Raw genomic sequence first — 19,050 nt, forward strand, 5'->3', positions numbered from 1 at the left:
CTCTTAATTAGCTGTTCTGTATGTGTTTACACATGTGTGTATTAACACATATGTATGAGAACACACATTTATACTACGTGTACATGGTTCAGAACTACCAGCCCATGTGCTTTTTCTGACCAAACTCCACCAGCTTCTCCCATGCCCTCTGTTATATGGAGAAGTAAATGCCTCTTAAATGTTTGGCTGTATAATTTAGTGTATTTCCAATAAACTGGATTTTAATGGGGTTCACAATCGTGACATTATTAAGGCTGGTTTTGAAATCATCTGTTGAACAAAACACTGAACTATTAAATCAGGTCATTTTGTTTATCACTTGACATTTGACCTTAAATATGCCATAAATTAAAAAGTATTGAGAAAGTAAAACATATTAGTCCCATAGCACAGGTCTTCTCTTACTACTAGCCAAGCACTTTCTCCAGACCAGTGAAAGCTGGATGTGTAGATCTAAAGAAAGCTCCTTTCTGTTTGGGCAGAAGTTGTGCATCTGCTTAACTTTGCAATTGGACTGTAACTGAACCAGAACAATGCAGTCTTATACAAAGCAGTGCTAAAAAGCATATGCTGTAAAGTCACTCCTGAGACGGACAAGCCAATTCTGAAGGAGACAAGTGACATTCTGCTGTCAGTTTGGTGTGTGCAGTACCTTGCATTTCACCCAGGTTTCTGCATGGTTATCACTTAGACCACACTTTAAGCTCAACTCTCATTAGTGGTAGCCTGTGCCATCAGATGTGTAATGCTGCTGGGCTGGGGAAAAACAAGAAAGAAAAGAAAAGGCCAGAGAGATTCTTCGATAGAGAAAGACAGACCTGAGCAAGTTCATAAGCTCAGTCAAGAGGTGGAAAAATTGGTTTGTAGAGAGACTATAAATATATGAATTATGCCAATTAAAAAGGCTAGGAAAGGTTTATCCAGAGATTTAAGAAAGAAATCACAAAGGTAAGTAGGCAGTGCTTGAAGAAGGCCCCAGGAGGAAAATTCTTACTGGATAGACTTGATTTAACAAGTAGTCAATCATATGATGGAATGACCCACCAAGAATGAGTGTCAGGAAAATAACAGATACTTAAAAAGCATTATTCCTGATGTCAAACAATATCCAATTGCCTTTTTTTTTTTTTTATTTTAAGCATTTTCTGCCACATACTCGACACACTAATTCATTAAATCTAAGGACATTATCTGTCTGTGTTTTGCAAGATCTGGGGGCTTATGGATGAAAAGCCATTCATCCCCTCCTCCTTCCCTTCAAGGAAAAAGCTTTTCATGCTAAAAAGTGTTTATGTGCAACACTGTTTAACACAGAGAGATGTGCCAGATTCAAAATATCCACTGCTTCCAGGCTCTGTCAATCACACTGGACTACATTATACAACTTAACATATCAGTGCAACTAGAGAAAATAGATCGTAGTAATGATGGGTCAGCTGTCAAATTTTAAAGCATAAAACTCTATACATGCTCTGAAAATAATAATGGTAGATGCTTCCTAATGTTTGAATATCATATTCCATAACTAAAAAAAAAAACAACCAACCCCAAAACATTCAACCTTTGTTCCCTCCCTTGGTGCAGAATAATGCAGAAGTGATGGCTGACATGTCTTTGCATTCCTAGTTGCAACTTGCAACAAGAAGAGAGATTGTAATACATATTTCTCATTAAAAAATATACATAGGTGTATCAGGACTCTAAATATCATTCCCATTGTTACAAACCAGGTTTGTAAAGAGTTGTTATGAAAAGCTTGAGAGCTGATTTCCTAATGATCATGGTTCAGCTTTTATAAAAACTTAACACAGAATGGCATTACCAGTAAAAATACTTTCCTGTCAAAAACTTCCCTTGTACAATAGGAATAACAGGGACAAGCTGAAATTTTCCATAAAGCTGAATTTTATTTCACTAAAATGAGTCCTCTGCATAGTCAGTGCCCATGCTAGGTGCATATTTTGTTTCTAGGATCTGAAACTATTTCAGTCTCTACTTGGAGCACATTAATTGTGGCAAGTGGATCTGATATGATGTACTAACACATCCTTCATGGGCTGTGAGATTCCACTGTGCATTAAAGTAATCTCATTCATTATGATCCTATTGGACCTAATTCTGTTTTGCTGAAGTGTGGATAATGCACAAACATTCAGATTTCAATGAGGTGAAACCCAAGCTGCAGAATATTGTAATCACAGAAAGTTTTTTTTGGTGTTTATTAATAACACTTAGGGACATATGCTACTCTTTTGAAGTGTCTTCCACTAAATCAGGAGTCCACAACCAGAAGTAAACACTAGGTAACCATTACAAGTAGAGTCAATGCCTTCACGCAATCGCTGTCACAGTCTGCTGCCATGCAGGGAGCAAGTTCAGTCATAAGAAGATTAATTTTTGCCAGAAAAAAAACCCTATTAGGCTTTCATAAAGTGTCTCAAGATATGGGCTGTTAAGGAAAGTGCTGTCATGAAAAACACAACTCAGTCTTAGTTGCTGTGGTGATTTATATGGTGAAAGAAAGTAAAAATTACACTTTCTTTTACTAAATGGTATTTCTTAAAATTGTTCAGGAGGAACGCTACCTGAAGTAAAAATGAATTGAAATGTCCCACTAGTTCTGTAATAGTAACTGATAAAGGAATGGCAGATTCATAAATCCTTCCAGCTATAACCCAATTTCAGTGCTGCCCACAATGTTGTGAGGTATTGCTCCCCTTGCACAGCCATTAACCTACAGAGTGTGTGAATTGTGAGCTCAGCCTCGGCTTTCCTTCTGGGGAACTATCCAGAAAGAGTAATCACACTGACCTGACAGTGTGTTTGGTCTGGGAGCTAAGCATGTGACAAATCATTAGTGCTTATTGCAAAGAAAGCAGCTTGATTACTAATAAAGAGACAAGCAAGAAACCAGGGAGCATGCCTCATTCTTGGAGCATTTGCTTTCAGGAATAGACCACGGACCAGTGATAAAGGACACACTTTGTCTTTCTAAGAGAATGTTCTGATCATTTCCAAAAATTAAGGAAAAAGGAGTGAAGGAAAAACTCTGTGGCAGAAACTGAGGAGGAGCCAGCTGAGAAGGAATTGATTCTGATAACAATATGAACATCTCCTTACCAGGATGCTATGGACTGAAGAAATGTTAAATAGTATTAGAGGGTAAAATCATTAAAAGCTTGTCCAAATTAGCAGAGTTGGAAAAATACTTTAAAGTGCTAATTTTCTGTTTGGTGTAGGGTTTTTAGAGGCAGTAGGAGCCTGCCAGGCCCTGAGGTCATTCTGTGTTGGTCCAGCCCCATGCCTAAGCTGGCCATGGAATGCTGGAGCTGCTGGAGACTGGGAGCAGGGACAGGAGCTTCTCCTCCTCCTTCCCCCTGTGCTTCTGTGGAGATCACAGGGGCTGGGACAGAGGTAGGGCAGCACTGTAGAAATCCTTCTAGGGAAGCAGCAACTTTACCATCCCTGGAAAATAGCCGCATTTTTCATGTCGTGCTGCACATCTGCCTGACACTACTGAGTTGGTTTTGTAAGGGTTTCACAGCAGTCCAACAGTGAAAAAGGCATCCTGTACTGACTGTGAATGGAGTTTGGGCAGTGAAGAAGTTTGCATGCCAATAATAGCCTCTCTGTGGTTCCAGAGTGGTAAGAAGTCCAAAGAGGGAGAGAGATCTCAAGCCCTAACTCTATTTCTTCAGCAATTGACGTGTGCAGTATACACAAATGTACTTGGAATTTTTCCTTAAACCAGCTAATTCTGATGGATATTTCATGGTATCAACATTTTCTTTCTTAAAACTCTGCTTGTACGGGAATAATAATCAGCCAACAGTACCTCCAGACCTGTTAAAGTTGAGTGCTTGTCTTGCCTGTGGGAGAAGCCTGAGTCCCACTGAAAAGAGGAGTGGTGCTCTTGAAAGCTACTTAACTTGAAAATCACCTTTCCTCTCTGTATTTTCTCCTTTTTTGTCCTCATTCCTTCCTTGATCAACTTTGTCTTATTCTAAAGTCTCAGAATCAAAAGAAAATAACCTTTAAAACTGTGATGACAGGCCATGAAATAAAGTGAATTAACCTGGTGTAATGGAGGAATGATTGACTGCCATGGTGTGAACAGCTGAAGGAGAGATGAGAAAATAAAGAAAATTATAATATTTGTATTTTGGAGATGAGATCTTTATTATTCATCTGCTTGATTTAATTTTTCTAAGTCATATTGCTTTATGTAGCTGAGGATGGCAGCTGTGTAATCATTGTGATGATGGTTAAGGTTTAAAAAATAAAGAAGATGCATCATTGTTTTTATAGTTATAAAAATATATGTTTCTATTCTAAGCTTCCCAAGTTAGCAGTAATGTCCCCACAGTCCTACCCATTACCCATAAGTAATATTTATGTCTGTCCCACACTGTCAGAGGCCAGGGGAGAGGAGGATGGCTGGCTCAGTCTGCCCTGCTGGGTGCTCTGCCCACAGCAGCACCTACAGACATGCAGGAGATGGAAGCTCTATGTGCTCTGTGTTTCTGTCACTTTGGCTTAAGTGCAGTATGACAGCCCAAATAATTCAGTTTCTAAGTACTGGTCCCGTAACGTTCCCAATTCAGTGTCTGGCTTGAGGTTGTCTTTACTTAGCTGAGTGTTCAGCACTCTCCCATACTGGCCATTTATCTGCCTCATCTTCTGGCTCTGGGAGACAGTTTTTTCCCCAATGCATATGGCAGGAATTCAATATGCATCCGACACCAGTCTGATCGTATCATTTTCTCTTGCAGTAGTCCAACAAGCTGGGAAAAGGGCCAAGGAAATTTAAAAGGGAAAAACAGAAAACAAGACCAACGAAAAGGCCAAAAACCATTTAGGAATTCCTGATGCCAAAGCAAGCAGCAGCGCTGGTGGCACAGCTGGCACACAGCAGATAACAAGACACCAGCAGCAGCCAGGCCCTCAGCAGCCAGCACTGGTGTGTGACAGCAGGCACCCTGCCTGCAGCCCGGGGAGTGCAGGCTCTGCTGCTCTCATCCCCACTGTGCTGCAGGAAAATGCATGGGCTTCATCCCTGCTCCAGCACTGTCCTCCCTGCCTGGGGACCGTGGGCAGCACAGCTTTTCAGGCACAGGGAGCAGGACCTGCCTGCCTGGCACTCACTGCTCCTTGGGCTCCGCTCCACTCTGGAATGTGTCACTTGGTCGACCTTGCAAGTTCAGAAGCTCCTTAATTTTGACATGGTGTTAAGTTTATTACAACCTGGTGAAATGAGTCACTACCAAACCCATAGCTCTGCCTTTCTCTTTTCTCACAGGTTTTCATGAGCGAAGTGAAAAGTTTAACCTTTCAAATAACAGCCTTTTTAACAAACCTGCGGTGCTAGAGCAATACAATATATCCACAGTATGAAAGGACACAGTTCTAGGGTAACTATTGCCTTTACCTCGCAGCAACAAATCACAAGACCTTTAAATGAAAGCCAAATTTATTAAAAGTACTGTTGTGCTAGGGGGCCAGCATGCCAAGGTAATATAAAAAAAGCTAGGGCTTGCTACTGCAGAAGTACTGAGACCTCCTGAAATCTGAGTATCCACAAACACCGATTTAAAAGGGAACGGGAGAAGTTTAACCCTTCATAGAACCTGTGCAGAAATTTTCTAACTTAGATCTGGATAAGGAATATCTAATGTCCTCAAAGAGTTTCTAGCTGGGATAAAGTCTTCAGACTGGGATTTATATATTTATTTTTAAGAATCAAATGGTCTAAATAATTTTGGTTGCAGATTTGATGCTTTTAAGACTTTCAGTAGGACCACTGACTATTTTTCAAGTCACCTGAAAAATCACTATCTGTAACAAGATACTGCCAAGTAATATTTATTCCTTTCTCCCAGTTTGTGAGGGAAATCTTTTTTATCCCGACATAAGGATGTTTAAGTTCCACTATCTCCTGCCCTTAGATTTAAAACTGTAGTCCAAAAGGTGGATATCCTCAGTTTTCCAGTTCAGTTACACAAATTTGTTTGCAATCTTATCCAGTAAGTTCAAAGATTACATATTGTTACATATTGGCAACCATCCTCAGTTTGATTAGATATTTCCACTGATTTCAATGGCTTTTGGATCAGGCCCTTGCAATGCAAGGCATGTGGATTATTATTTCTGCATATAACCTGCTTTAGTGAAGTATGATTATAATGTTATATGAGTGCTTTACTGAGGATAGAGGCATAATAAAATTAATGTGGTTTATTAAATAAAATCTCTGTCCTATTGCAATAGGAATCTGAGGGGTTATATCTAAAGCACATACAACGATTCAAGTGTTAAGGCTGGAAAAACTCTTGAGTTACAGCAGCAGAAATTAGGATTTGGGGTGTCAGTGAAACATGGTGATATCCAGGTGAAAGAATCTGACCTTTTTCCAGGTGGCTGTTAATTCATCTCCATTAGATAAGCACCATATAGTAAATGGTCCTGATCAAGGACTCACCTGCTACCTTGGATCACACTACTGCTATCAACTCTAATCTAAGATCTTCTTTAATTCTCATTTAAAGCCAAAGGCTTATTTATCATTTGGCTCTAACTGGAGAAATTGCTTGTCCAGATTAGAGGTTAACGCTTCCAGTCCTGTCTATAGGCTTTTTGTGCTGAAGCTTCTGACATCCAAGGAGGCTGGGGCTCATTTTGAGCACTTTTTATTTTCAGGTTACCTGAGAGAAGGAGAAAGACCAGAGACAAATGTGCAGTGCTACTGCTATAAAGTGTCCTGTTAAAGATTATGGTCTTCCTACCAAAGTGTGGGCAAACTGTTTAGTAAGAATAACTATTTTGTTGGGGGGTTCTCATGAAAGCTCTAAAGATGGCATCCAACAGGTATGTATGTAACTAAACTTATTTATGGTTTTTAAAAACATAATTTAATTTGCATACTGAGTCAGTAGATATTTCAGGGTCCCCCTTATGCTTTGGAGAGTCCTGCATTGTGAATGGTGAGACTATGGATTGAAAAATTGATTCAAGATTGATATATTTACATACATTCTGAGACTTTTTTTTTTTAGACAAGTTAAAGAGTTTCAGAGTGGGGGGAGTAAGTCCCTCATATGAAGAAAACCCATAGAATCATGACCCAAATCAGGCAAATGAGACAACTGAAGGCAATTAATAAGGAAATGAAAGGATAAAGGATGGTTAATCAACAAAACACCTGTTTCTCACCGAGCTTAGAAGTTTTTTAATTAGGACAAGACAGAAGGAAAAGAAGCTGGAGGTCTGTGCTTCAGTGAAAGGCGGTGAAGAGAAAACAGTGGCATGTGAAGAGGTAAGGGTGCTTGGGACAGCCTGGGAGATGCTGAACGCCTGGGCAGAAACCTCATCCTATGGCCTCTTAGGCAGGACAAAAGAACAACAGCAACACTTAGTGACGGGATAGGGAAGGACAGTCAAGGGGAAGGGCTGGAACAAAAACAAATCTCGAGGCCACTTTGAAGAAAAATAAGTAGAGGATTCAGAGTGAAAGCGGTGGTCTCCATAAGCTTTTGTACTTCTTATGTTGCAGACAGCAGTCATACATTTCACATGACATAATGTTCATAAGCTGCTCGGGAGATGAATGAGAAATTGAAGGCTAGTTAAATTAATACAACTATTAATTCTTCTTTTCCTTCAGAAGGAACAAGCAGGTGGAATTGTCAGAACAATACCGTAGCCCCAGAAACACACAGTCCAAACCCGAGTGGTTTGCGGCTGTGCTAAACAGTGCAGGCTGTGCTAGAATAAAGGCAGGTCTGGAGGCATCTCTTTCAGGACTATGGTTAGCTGTAAACTCGGCACTTTTCCCCCTGCAAGGGCGGAGCCGTGCACTCAAGCGGAGGTTGTTTTGCCGCGGGCGGTAGAACGGGGCCGGGCAGCGGGACCGAGCGCTCGGCGGGCCCCGTCCCCGGACCCGGCCCTTACCGGCCCTTCCCGGCGGGCACCCTTTCCCGGACCCGGCCCGACCCGGCCCTTCCCGGCGGGCCCCGTCCCCTGACCCGGCCCTTCCCGGCGGGCCCCGTCCCCTGACCCGGCCCTTCCCGGCGGGCCCCGTCCCCGAACCCGGCCCTTCCCGGCGGGCCCCCTGCCCTGGCCCGGCCCTTCCCGGTGGGCCCCGTCCCCGGACCCGGCCCTTACCGGCGAAGCCCGGCGGGCAGCGGCAGATGTAGCCCTCGGCCCGGTCGTAGCGGAAGGCCGGCGGCAGCCCCGGTTCGAGGCCGTAGCGGGCGGCCCAGGAGCGCTCCACGCAGAGGCCGCCGGACAGGCACGGGCTGCTGAGGCACTCGCCGATGTCCTCCTCGCAGCGGGAGCCCGCGTACCCTGCGGAGACACCGGGACAGGCTCGGCGTGTGGCACTGTGGGCTCCAGCCCCGCCGGGTGTCCAGAGCCCCGTCCCGCCGGGTGTCCAGAGCCCCGTCCCGCCGGGTGTCCAGAGCCCGTCCCGCCGGGTGTCCAGAGCCCGGTCCCGCCGGGTGTCCAGAGCCCGTCCCGCCGGGTATCCAGAGCCCGTCCCGCCGGGTGTCCAGAGCCCCGTCCCGCCGGGTGTCCAGAGCCCGTCCCGCCGGGTGTCCAGAGCCCGTCCCGCCGGGTGTCCAGGGCCCCGTCCCGCCGGGTGTCCAGAGCCCCGTCCCGCCGGGTGTCCAGGGCCCCGTCCCGCCGGGTGTCCAGAGCCCCGTCCCGCCTGGCCTTAGGCGCTGCCAGGGATGATAAAGCCACCGCTTCTCTGGGCAGCCTGTGCCAGGGCCTCAGCGCCCGCACAGTAAAGAATTTTTTTCCTAATTTCTAATTTAAACCTACTGTCAGTTTGAAGCTGTTTCCCCTTGTCGTCAGCCACATTCCCTCTCCATCCTTCTTGTAGGCTCCTTTTAGGAACACGAAGGCTAGATGGTCTTTAAGGTCCCTTGCAACCCAAGCCGTGTTACAATTCTATCATTCCGTGTGCTATTCTTCCCTTCCACACCCCAAAATATACACTGGGAATAGTAGGTGCACACAGCTTCAGGCTTTGTCATGTGCTAAAAGTTTTCCTCGGCTCCTTGAAGGTGTGAATGTTCCCTTGCAGCTCCCTGCTAGGGCCTGGCAGCAGGACATTGCTGCGGCTACTCTACATTAGTGAGCTGAGCTCTGCCAAAAGGGTTTGTTTGCGTCTTTTTTAGGCAGTAAAGTGGAGATTTGTGTAGGTAACAAGGCACTGCATTGTGGTATAATACGCCCTCAGGGTGTGGGAAGGCAGAGGAGGGCAGAAAATATAAATAATTTGGTGTTTGTAAAGTGTTTCATCTGGAGGTTGAAGTGCTACAGTGATCCCTGAATTCTTGGAAATTGTGAAGGGTTCTACCTAATTTTTCCTTATCTATTGTACCAAGACTTGTGTAATGCAACAACACTGAGGCATTTAGGCCTCACAGTGCTGTCTGTGCTCCTGCACCCTCAGGAAGCTCACAGACAGAAACTCCTTAGAGAAACTTGTACTTTGTGTGCTGATGGAGTTGTGCAGCCTCTCAAGAGCACAGGGTCTGTGTCCCCAGTTGCATGTGGGCCTGTTTGCAAACAGCTGGTAGAGAACACTGCCACACAGAAGTGTTTAAACTGCCTTAAAGGCTGTGTTAATGCAGACTAAAACCAGCATCAGCTGCAGCAGTGACGCATGTATCACACGGCTTGAAGGACTGAGTAACTGGGAGATGGCTCCCAGCTTTGACTTATCTCCTCTCTTGGCACCGTAATGCCAGTGGCCTTCTGTTTTGCCCACGTCTGCTGTACAGGAGAATTGCTGGAAAAGCAAAGCAACTTACCCAAAAGGGCTCTGCCTCATGATGAGTGAAGCCCATGTAAACACAAGGCCATGAAGGACTTTTGAGGTTATGGAGCTTCGGCCTTTTATTGTATTGGGAAGAAAAAAAAAAAAAAAAGTCTACTGCTACTCAAGAAATATTTATAGAAGAATTTGGAGCTCACCTGGCCAGCAGTGGCATGTGTAATTGTCAGCATGGTCCTCACAAGTGGCGTTGTTGAAGCATGGCTGTGACCAGCATAAGGGAGTGAGGGTCTCGCAGTGCAAGCCCATAAACCCAGTCCCGGTGCAGTTGCAGCTGTACCTGCAACACAGAATGCAATGTTCACTCAGGCTGGATGTCAAGAGATCTGGGCTTTGTTCCCAAACGTGCACAGGCTTCTTGTGTAGCCTTGGCTCGCAGCTTATGGAGTCGAGTCCAGCTCAAGACCACCATCTGGTGCTTTAGGAGAAACCATAGAAATTGGGAACCATTAATGAGCTTTTCCCTGAAGTATATGGTTTTGTCTGGGGAAAAAGAACTACTTGTGAATTGGTTTTGACACAACCATAAGAATTATTGATTCTTCTTTTTTCTTCCTTTTTTTTTTTAATTTTTGGGAGAAAAAAAGTTTGTGGCATTTCCAATGTTGTTTTTTTTTTCCCCTTAAATTTTTATTTTGTAGGATTAACATTACTCACAAAATGAATACAAGGGAGGCAGTAAGTGTGTTAGTATCCCTTCCTCTTGGACTGGTTGAAATTGAATTAGCAGAAAAATAAGGATTTTTTTTTTCCTCAACTAAATGTTTTTGAGGTTTGTTTCCTGAAAACCAGCCTTTTATTGTTAGGTTAGAACAAAAATGTCAATTGCTTGCTTAGTCCTGATAGCAACAGTAATACATCTCCCTTTTGATAGCAATGCAACTACAACATAAATAAACAAACTAGTATATATATAGAAATTAGCAACGTGCAGATATCAGTAATGTCTGGGAGGTTTTGTTTGCTTTTTTTTTTTTTTTTTTCAGGAGAGCTGAATGCTATAAAAAGCATCATTCCTGTTCTTTGGTCATCAAGTATAAAGTTAACTTGTATATGTCATATGAAAAGACAGGCTTTTGCAAGACACAAGTTAACTGTGCAGGCTTGTATGATCTTGGCCTAAAAATAATTATAGGAAACAAAAATTTCTTCTAGTTTTTTTTTTTTGTGGTGTTTTTTTTTTTTTTTTTTTTTTTTTTTTTTTTTTTTTTTTTACATTAAAGTGATAGCACTGTTATGGTACATTTGTATTCATAGGGCATCTTTCTCAAAAAGATATAAGTATACCTACATGATAATTTCTGTGCTTAATATCCAGGTCCTGGAGTAAATATATGAAGAGAAAGTGGAATTGTTGAACATAAAGCAACATCAGAGAACAACTGGCTCCTGGACCAAAAAGTGTAAACTTTTTACTGCACTGTTTTAAGTGTGTGCATAAGCAGAAACTTCTGGCAGGCCAGTTTATTACTGGTGTATGGATTATTCTTAAATCAAAATCAGAGATTACTTAGACCAGGTGGTATTTGAATTTTGGATATAAAAAGTAATGAGGAAGATGTGAATCAGAAAATTAATTTTCATTCGGAGGAATATTCTCAAACCTGAAGTCTCCTTCTTCTGCTGAGTTTTTCACCCATTTCTCCCATGCACCTTCAGTGTGGTGCTGTTCAGCTTTGTGGTGAAAGATTTTTTTTCTGCCTGTGTCCAGGCTACTTTCTCCTTTGGCTCAGAACTGTGGAGCAGGGAGGAATATCCAGAACTCACTGCTTAATGTGCAGCCCCACCTGTGTGCCTTTTCCTTGGGTATCTTTTAGCATTTGACATTGCTGTCGACCTTCAGGGATTCTGGATGGTGCCCTGCTTGTGAGCAGGCTACAGCTGAGCAGGCAGATGGCTTTTTAGAGTAAGAGTGATAATTTAGATACTCTATCTAGCATATTTTTTTGACTTCTTGTTTGACGTTCTCAAAATCTGCAGAAAGCAATACATGTAGGCATTCTTTCTTATGGAACCTCCTATGGGTACTAGAGCTCCTGGGAATATTTCTTATGGAAAAAAAAGACATGGAGCATGCAGAGGTCTCTGTGCCTAGGTACACTAGGTTCTGTAGTCCAGCTAAGCCTGTAAACTGTTGAGTTTAAATAAGAATGTTTGCTTGTGTGAAAATGGGGGTTTTTTTAATGAGATTAGCTCATACTTCGTTGTATTCATGAAACATCAGTGGAAGGTCAGTCTGAAATTTGCGAGAGAATTTGGCTTGATGTTTATATTTACAGCTTTTTGTGCTAAATCCATTGCCTTGTACACATTTTTGTGAGAGCTGGTAGACACCAAAGCCTCAGCTGTACTGTAGATTAGTCAGAAAAAGAAAACTCCTGCCTAAATACCACAATTCATCATTTATCCCCCAAAAATGTACAAAAGAAAGGGAATGCTGGACACCCTTCTGTTTTGAATTGCTTTGTTGTCCATTCCTTTGTATCAAATAACAAATACAGAAAGAGCTCCAATTGTTCTCCAGATACCCTGCAGTATTACAAGCCAATTAAAATTGGTCTTGCTTGCACCTTAGATTCAAAAGCCAGGAGAAACATGAACAGGATTAAGTCTGGCCTGAATGAGCATCCCAGTTTCTCACCTCACACATGTATCCTCAAAAGGCTTCCAGGTTGCTACACAGGTCTGTGCGTGAGTCAGGTCCAAGGTGACCCCCTCACTGCTGCCACACTTCAGCTACACTGAGAAATAATAAATTGCTTTGTCCTGCCCAGAGCCATTCAGTGCTACTGAAAAGAAGCTGCACAAGGCTGATGCTGTGTCACTGCACTGCACAAAACTCATTCCCCAGAACATGATCTCTTACCCCCTCACTCAAGGCAAGCATGCCTTTTGCTGACATGACTTCTGGACTGATTTTTGGGGCACTGAAGTCTTCAAAACTGCTTTATAAAACCTGGAAAATACACAAAAAAGAAAGGACAAATGCTATGCTGGCAAGAGGAGCACCTACATGAATAGAGTGGGGAGCTTTCAGACTGAGCTTATATACATGTCTGTTCAGTTTGAAAAGCTTGTGCTGAGCCAGAAAATCCAGTATTGGTGAGTGAATGCCAGAGCTGCGCTTGGACCCTCTGTGTGGGTCCAATAACAGTGGGTGGAGAATGTCACTTTTCCATTGCCTCATATCCTCCTTTCTTTCTTTTTTTAATTACTATTGTTATTTTTGCCCATGGTTGTTTTGAACAAGTAGTTGTTGTACTATATACCTGTAAAGTTTCTGACACATTCCCTAATGGTATCTATCTATTACTATGGTTACAGTTATTACAGTTTTTCTCTGCTTCTCTCTTCTAATCCTTCTGTCTGTCAGTGTGGGCAGCTGCTGTTAGCAAATTCACTTTTATACAGTCTCACCTATTTCTTGGAAACTAAAGTTTGGTAAGCATTAGAAACAGGATTCATTTCTAAATGACAATACCAACAGCCAGGAAAACAGCGTATTGTAAATATTTAAAGTACAGATACAAAAAATACATTTCTTGATCAGTCTTTGCCATAAGTATTTTGTTGTCCTGTTGGCTCTGACACCAGACTGGCGTTCTTTAATCATTTTCAAAACTGAAATTAGTGCAGGACCAAGGAGTGAAATGTAAAATTTGGAAGGAGATGAGCAACCAGGCCAGGCTGACTCTCATGGAAGGCAGGCGCCAGGAGCAGCTGGCTGAGCCCTGCCCAGGGCTGGCACACCTACCCGCCGGCCCCATCCGCGCAGTGTCCCCCGTGGAGGCAGGGCTGGCTGGAGCTCTCATCGATGTCGGTGTCGCACAGGTCCCCGAGGAAGCCCCGCCCGCACGAGCAGGAGAAGCTCCCCAGGGAATCGTGGCAGGTCCCCCCGTTGAGGCATGGCTGGGACAAGCACTCGTCGATTTCCACCTCGCAGTTCGTACCTTCAAAAGCAGAGAAAATAAACCCCAGGCTTAGGAGACAGCTTTGGAAATCTCAGCAAGAACTGCCTGAAGTAGAATAGTCACCTTTTTTTTTTTTTTTTTTTTTTTTTTTTTCCCTTTTTGCAGTTGCCTGGTTTTTAAAGGCAATTCCTCCTCAATGTGCTTTGCACAACTAGTTTTTTCAAGGCCTGGCAGAATTTACAAAGAGCAAGCTAGCTGTTTTCACAAGAATAGGTAAAATAAATTTTTCTGTTAGCTTGAAACGTGGAGACGAGCCAGACTAATTTTCAGTTCGTTCAAATAATGCTGCTATCCTATTTACATAATATAGAAGAGACCAGCAGTTTCTTGATCTCATAGGAGTCCATTTAAAGCTGGCCATTAAATGGACAATTCACAGTTGGTTGAATTTGTTGGGTAGTGTCCTATTTAGCTTTGGATTATTGCTTAATTTTTTTAAGGCTTATCAATGTGCAAATAAATGCATCTGTAGTGCCATGTTTGCAGCAGGTCAGAATCTTGGAGCTGCTCTTCAGAGATAATTGCTGGAAATAAATCAGTTCTAATAAGACTTTACAGCTATTTGTGATAGTTGGCAGGTTAAATATACACTCCTTTTTCTTATCTGTACCACAGTCCAGGATACACCAAGAAAATTTAATAAGTAATGCCTTGCAGCTTCGCTTATTTCGGAGTTTTGTATGCTTATGCACTTATTTACTGTTTTGAGCAATAGAGTAATATTTTCAAATAATTTTCAACTGCCAAGTCAATTGTCATTTCAACTGCCAAGTCAAGCTACAGTATCACCCACAAAACAGATGCAAAGTGGCAAATTATAATGAAGAAACTGTTTTGAAGTGAATTTTCTTAATTTTTATTTGGCTTATTGAAGTAGCAGCAGTATTGAAAAGTTTACAGGGGAATTTCCTACTTGGAAGAAAAACTGCAGCCCTGAGAATGGGTTGTTTTTCTTTCTTTTTTCATAAAAGTGAAGTTTTTCCATACAAGATGATAGGGTAAACTTTCAAAAAAGGGAACAGGCATGTTTGATGGCTACCACCCTTTTTTATTTAGGCGCTCACCTCTAATTATTTATGCTCTTTTTGTCAGCTCTGTACTGCTGTGAAATTTGTACATTATAACTCTGAGCATCTTTCTTAAAACACAGAGATTGAATATTTAGCACTGTTACTTCATGAATAATTTATTTTGGTACTTGTGAGCATCTTTGCTTTAAAAGAATAAATCTGCACTATAGATAAGTACCAGGAAACACCTTAAAATGCCGAACCAAAAATCGCAGATGTTGACTCTTAACTATTTTTCATTGTCTTTAAAGTGCAAGTTCCTATTTTCAGCAGTTGAGAAATAGTTCCTTGGGACCGCATAGTGGATGGGGAGGCTGCCAGTGGTGTGCCCCCAGCTCAAGGTTCAGTGCTCAGCTAACCACTACTTTCAGCGGGAGCCTGCCACGAGATCCCGGCACAGGAACGCTCTCTTACGGCTTTATGGTAATGTACATTACAGGCAGATATAGTAAGCAGTCCCTCTGTGGTCATTGCCCTGTGAATTCACTGTAATTATAAACAATGTGTTTGCAGAAGTGTGTCTAGTGACCGTAAATCTGCCAGAGCTTGTTAACAGCTTACTGCGAACACTAAAAATCATGTGACAAAACAAGCCCTGTTCAACTGATCCTCAGCTCAGCCAAATTTAAAACTACAGGCCTGAGAACAGCCTGACAATTAACATGAGAACATAGCGTTGTTGTTTTGGTTCATGTCTTTAATCTATCAAGCCCAGTAACCTGCCTTCGGCAATGTTGCCTCAGAAGAAAACTTCTCCCTGTATAATGCATCCAGCCAATGCGATCTGCCATGCAGACAGGGGGAATCCCTTCCTAGCCTCCGCTGAGTCTGCTGTCAGGCTCTTTTAGATGTGTAGAAGAGAGATGAAAAGATTAGATCTGCATTTTCACCTCAGTCTAACATTCTGTCATAAATATGCTATATGCCAAATATCATATGCCAGGCAGGAAGGAGAGCGCCAAGGACCCCCGCCGCAGTTACTGCACAGGGCTGCACCACCACGAGCTGAGGCACCCACGGTGTCCTGGAGCAGGCTGAGCATCCCAGCACGTACCAAACCGCACACATGGTTTGAACTGAAAAGCTGGGAAGGTGGGGAGAAGTCACACTCGTAACTTTTGAGGTTTCTCTGAAGAACTACGGTTATTTCTCATACTGTTTGCTTCTCCAATGAGTCCTACTGTGCACTTCTTTCTACAGCCCCAGTCAATAAAAAGTAAATGCAAGTGAGGCATTTACTGTGAAGGACACACAGCCAATGTTTTCAAACATGCATGCCTACAGGTAGAGTATAAAAATACTTTCTGGTCAAAGATACTAGACTTGCAGGCTCAGTTCCCTTCCATGAGGACCTGCACATTCTTAGTATGGCTGGAAATAGGCAACCAGGTCACCCTTTCTGCTTTCATGCACTAAAATGCTGTACTCAGGCCCAGCAGGTCCGGAGGGCTGTCCCCAAATTCCTGATGTTGTATTAATTAATCTTGTGTGCTGTTATTTGGATGGAGAGTGACACGTGGCTATTTTACAAGCACCAGACTTGAAGCAACAAAGAAGAGAGTTACATCAAAAATCAGAGGGAGAAGTTGTGTTTCTTTGATCAAGGCTTGTCCCTTTTAAACTTGAGCATCTCAGCAGAGCTGAATACCTGGGCTGGCTAGGACACAAGATGGAGAATGCTGGTTTGAACATGGAAAGCTGAGGAAGGAAACAGGCTTTGCACTACTGGCAGTTGCTGTTGGACAGACCGTGTTTGCTATTACATCCACAATGACATAGACGTGAGTTTTTTGGGAAGTGAGATCTCTGCTTGAGGTTTTTCATCCCATGGTAGAGCTGCTGTGCCTTTGCTTGCCTTTAAGTGCCTAAGACTTACTGATAATGCATTTATTCTTAATATCTGCAAAGCACATACATTATTGATGAGAATACTGAATGAAAACTTGGAGATCTATCAGGTGTTATTTCCTCAAATTCTACAGACATCATTACAGCGATGGTTACCTCATAGTTAAAGGTATTGCTCAAAGAACAAATCCAGCTCATTGCACCTATTTTGTTTGCCACTGAAATGCTTTCTCTTGCTGACTGAGACTGGGTTTTGGAATTGCCATGCACTCCTGAGAGTTCACATAGGAATGTTCACTGGCAATGGAGGACTAGCTTCAGCAAGGTAATTAATGCATGTAGCTGTGGGTAATAACAGGATCTTACACCATGCTCTGTTGGGGTGAATTAAAAGCAAGTGCAATTAGTCCAATGGAGAAGAAAATGCAACTGATTAGGGTAGCCAGCAAAACTTCAACAAACCAATTGAACTTCATTATTTAACAGCTGTGTGACACATGTCTTGTAAATAATTTCACACATGCAAAACATTATCATAGAAACTGCAGATTTCATGCTAAATTTTCCAGTCTTTGGCTCTTGGTGCTTTCTAACCTCTTCCATTTGTGTAAGAATTATGTGTGACATTTCTCAGCTATTTTAAGAAGTGCTGCAGCATACCAATCACACAAAATAGCAGTCATAGTCCATGAAACAAGTAGCAACAGCAGCCAGTAACTCATGCATTTGCTTAACATTGCAGCTATACATTTACTGTACCTTCTTTACCTGCATATCAAGAGATATAACCTGTTTTTACATCTTAGGGAAATGAGATGAGGTTGGATGACTTCCCACAGTAATTCATGGTGTCAGGCCAGGATAATAATAGTTGGCAAGATCCCCTAACAGGGTAAATGAGGGGTTTTATTACCACTGGGGACACCTTGAGGCTTTCATCCAGTAATCCCTCTGGCTTGTGCATTTAGCACAACTCACAGCAAGGTGCAAAAAAACAACAAAAAAGAATCCTTCTGATAAATCATTTTGTTAAGTAGCTTTTTAAAGCTGATGTTTTACTGCTGGAGGAATGGTCTGCTACCCCTCTATAGAATTCCTATGATTAGTCTCTTTGCTGCAGGAAGCGGTGTCAGAGCTGTATGTCAAAACCCTGCAGCCCCTTCTGCTGTGTATTTTAGACCTCTTCTCCTTCCTTGGTCCCCTCCTTATTTCTTAGCTGTGCTTGTGCAAAGTGTGGAGCTTTGGTGACTTTTTTTGGCGAGAGAAAAGAGCATCAGCTTGGGAAACAGCAGAATTTCATTATGGAAGTGGAGGGACTCCAGCAGAGTGAGTTTCCATCAGCAGTTTGTGTTGACCTAAATTTTTATTTCTTTTTGTTTGGGCTTTACTATTTCATTATGTTTTCTCTCTTTGTCTCTAAGGTGTATATTCTGACTCTTTCAAACCAAGTTTCTGGGCTGTGGATCCAGGCCTGGACGCCACTAACAGTGCCAGTTAAAAAAATACAGTTTCCTGAATACAACAGGAGGTCTGGGCTAAGTCTGATCATTGCAGAGTAACCATGCTGGTTGTTAATAGGTTTTTCCTTCCTTCTGCTCTTCGGCTTTCCCCCAGTTGTGTAGTTTTCTCCTCAGCTGGCCTGGGCTCCGACACCCCCTGGCAGCAGCGGGGTGGCAGGAAAGTAACAAGCTTCCTTCAAATAACATTCTCTGTACTCAGAAGGGATATTAACCAGGGGCTGCCTTCCAACGAGTGCTGTGTTAGACACAGGAAAGCTGCTTTTTACCTCTGACTTCCCCTCCTGCATGGGGATTTGGGGATGGAGCTGTAAACCACATCTCTTATTTCTTATTCATTTGAATCACTTGAAGCAATAGCTGTTTTTTCTCCCCTTTTTGCTGTATGACTATTTCTTTTCCTTTGCTTACCTGACTGGCAATCTATCACTAAAATGCCTCCCCTTTTCTCCTTTTAATGATTCAGTGGGCTCCCTCTCACAGTCCTACCCCTGAATACAGCTTTGAAATTTGAAGGGAGCTGTCTTCCAACAAGAATTATATGCTTTCCAGTAGAGGAAGTGGGGAAGAAAAATCACACCTGTACCTTAAAAATGGAGCTACATAAAATGGGATTATCAAGAAATGGGCAGTTTGGGAACATAACACTTACATAATGTTCTAGTTGCAAATGAGTTCTTTGTTTCGGGGAAGAGCAGATGAGAGAAATTTAATGTGAAATGTGTGAGTTTAAGGGTAGAATTTGTCTGCTTGGATCTAATTTTTAAATCTGTCAAACATAGGTTTTGATACTCAGAAAAAAC

The 19,050-nt window shown here is 42.6% G+C and overlaps 1 protein-coding gene across 1 annotated transcript in view; it reads right to left on the reverse strand.

Moving 5' to 3' along the window:
* CRB1 (crumbs cell polarity complex component 1) overlaps positions 1-19,050 on the reverse strand; it is a 70,994-nt gene that overhangs the window by 50,359 nt on the left and 1,585 nt on the right. The window contains exons 3-5 of the mRNA XM_066325527.1: positions 13,596-13,791; positions 9,982-10,121; positions 8,161-8,343 (exon numbers count right to left, since the gene is read on the reverse strand). Of these exons, the coding sequence (XP_066181624.1) occupies positions 8,161-8,343; positions 9,982-10,121; positions 13,596-13,791 (519 nt within the window). The remainder of the gene's footprint in view (positions 1-8,160; positions 8,344-9,981; positions 10,122-13,595; positions 13,792-19,050) is intronic.

Source organism: Sylvia atricapilla, chromosome 9 (assembly GCF_009819655.1).
Source record: "Sylvia atricapilla isolate bSylAtr1 chromosome 9, bSylAtr1.pri, whole genome shotgun sequence".
Classification (NCBI taxonomy): domain Eukaryota; kingdom Metazoa; phylum Chordata; class Aves; order Passeriformes; family Sylviidae; genus Sylvia; species Sylvia atricapilla.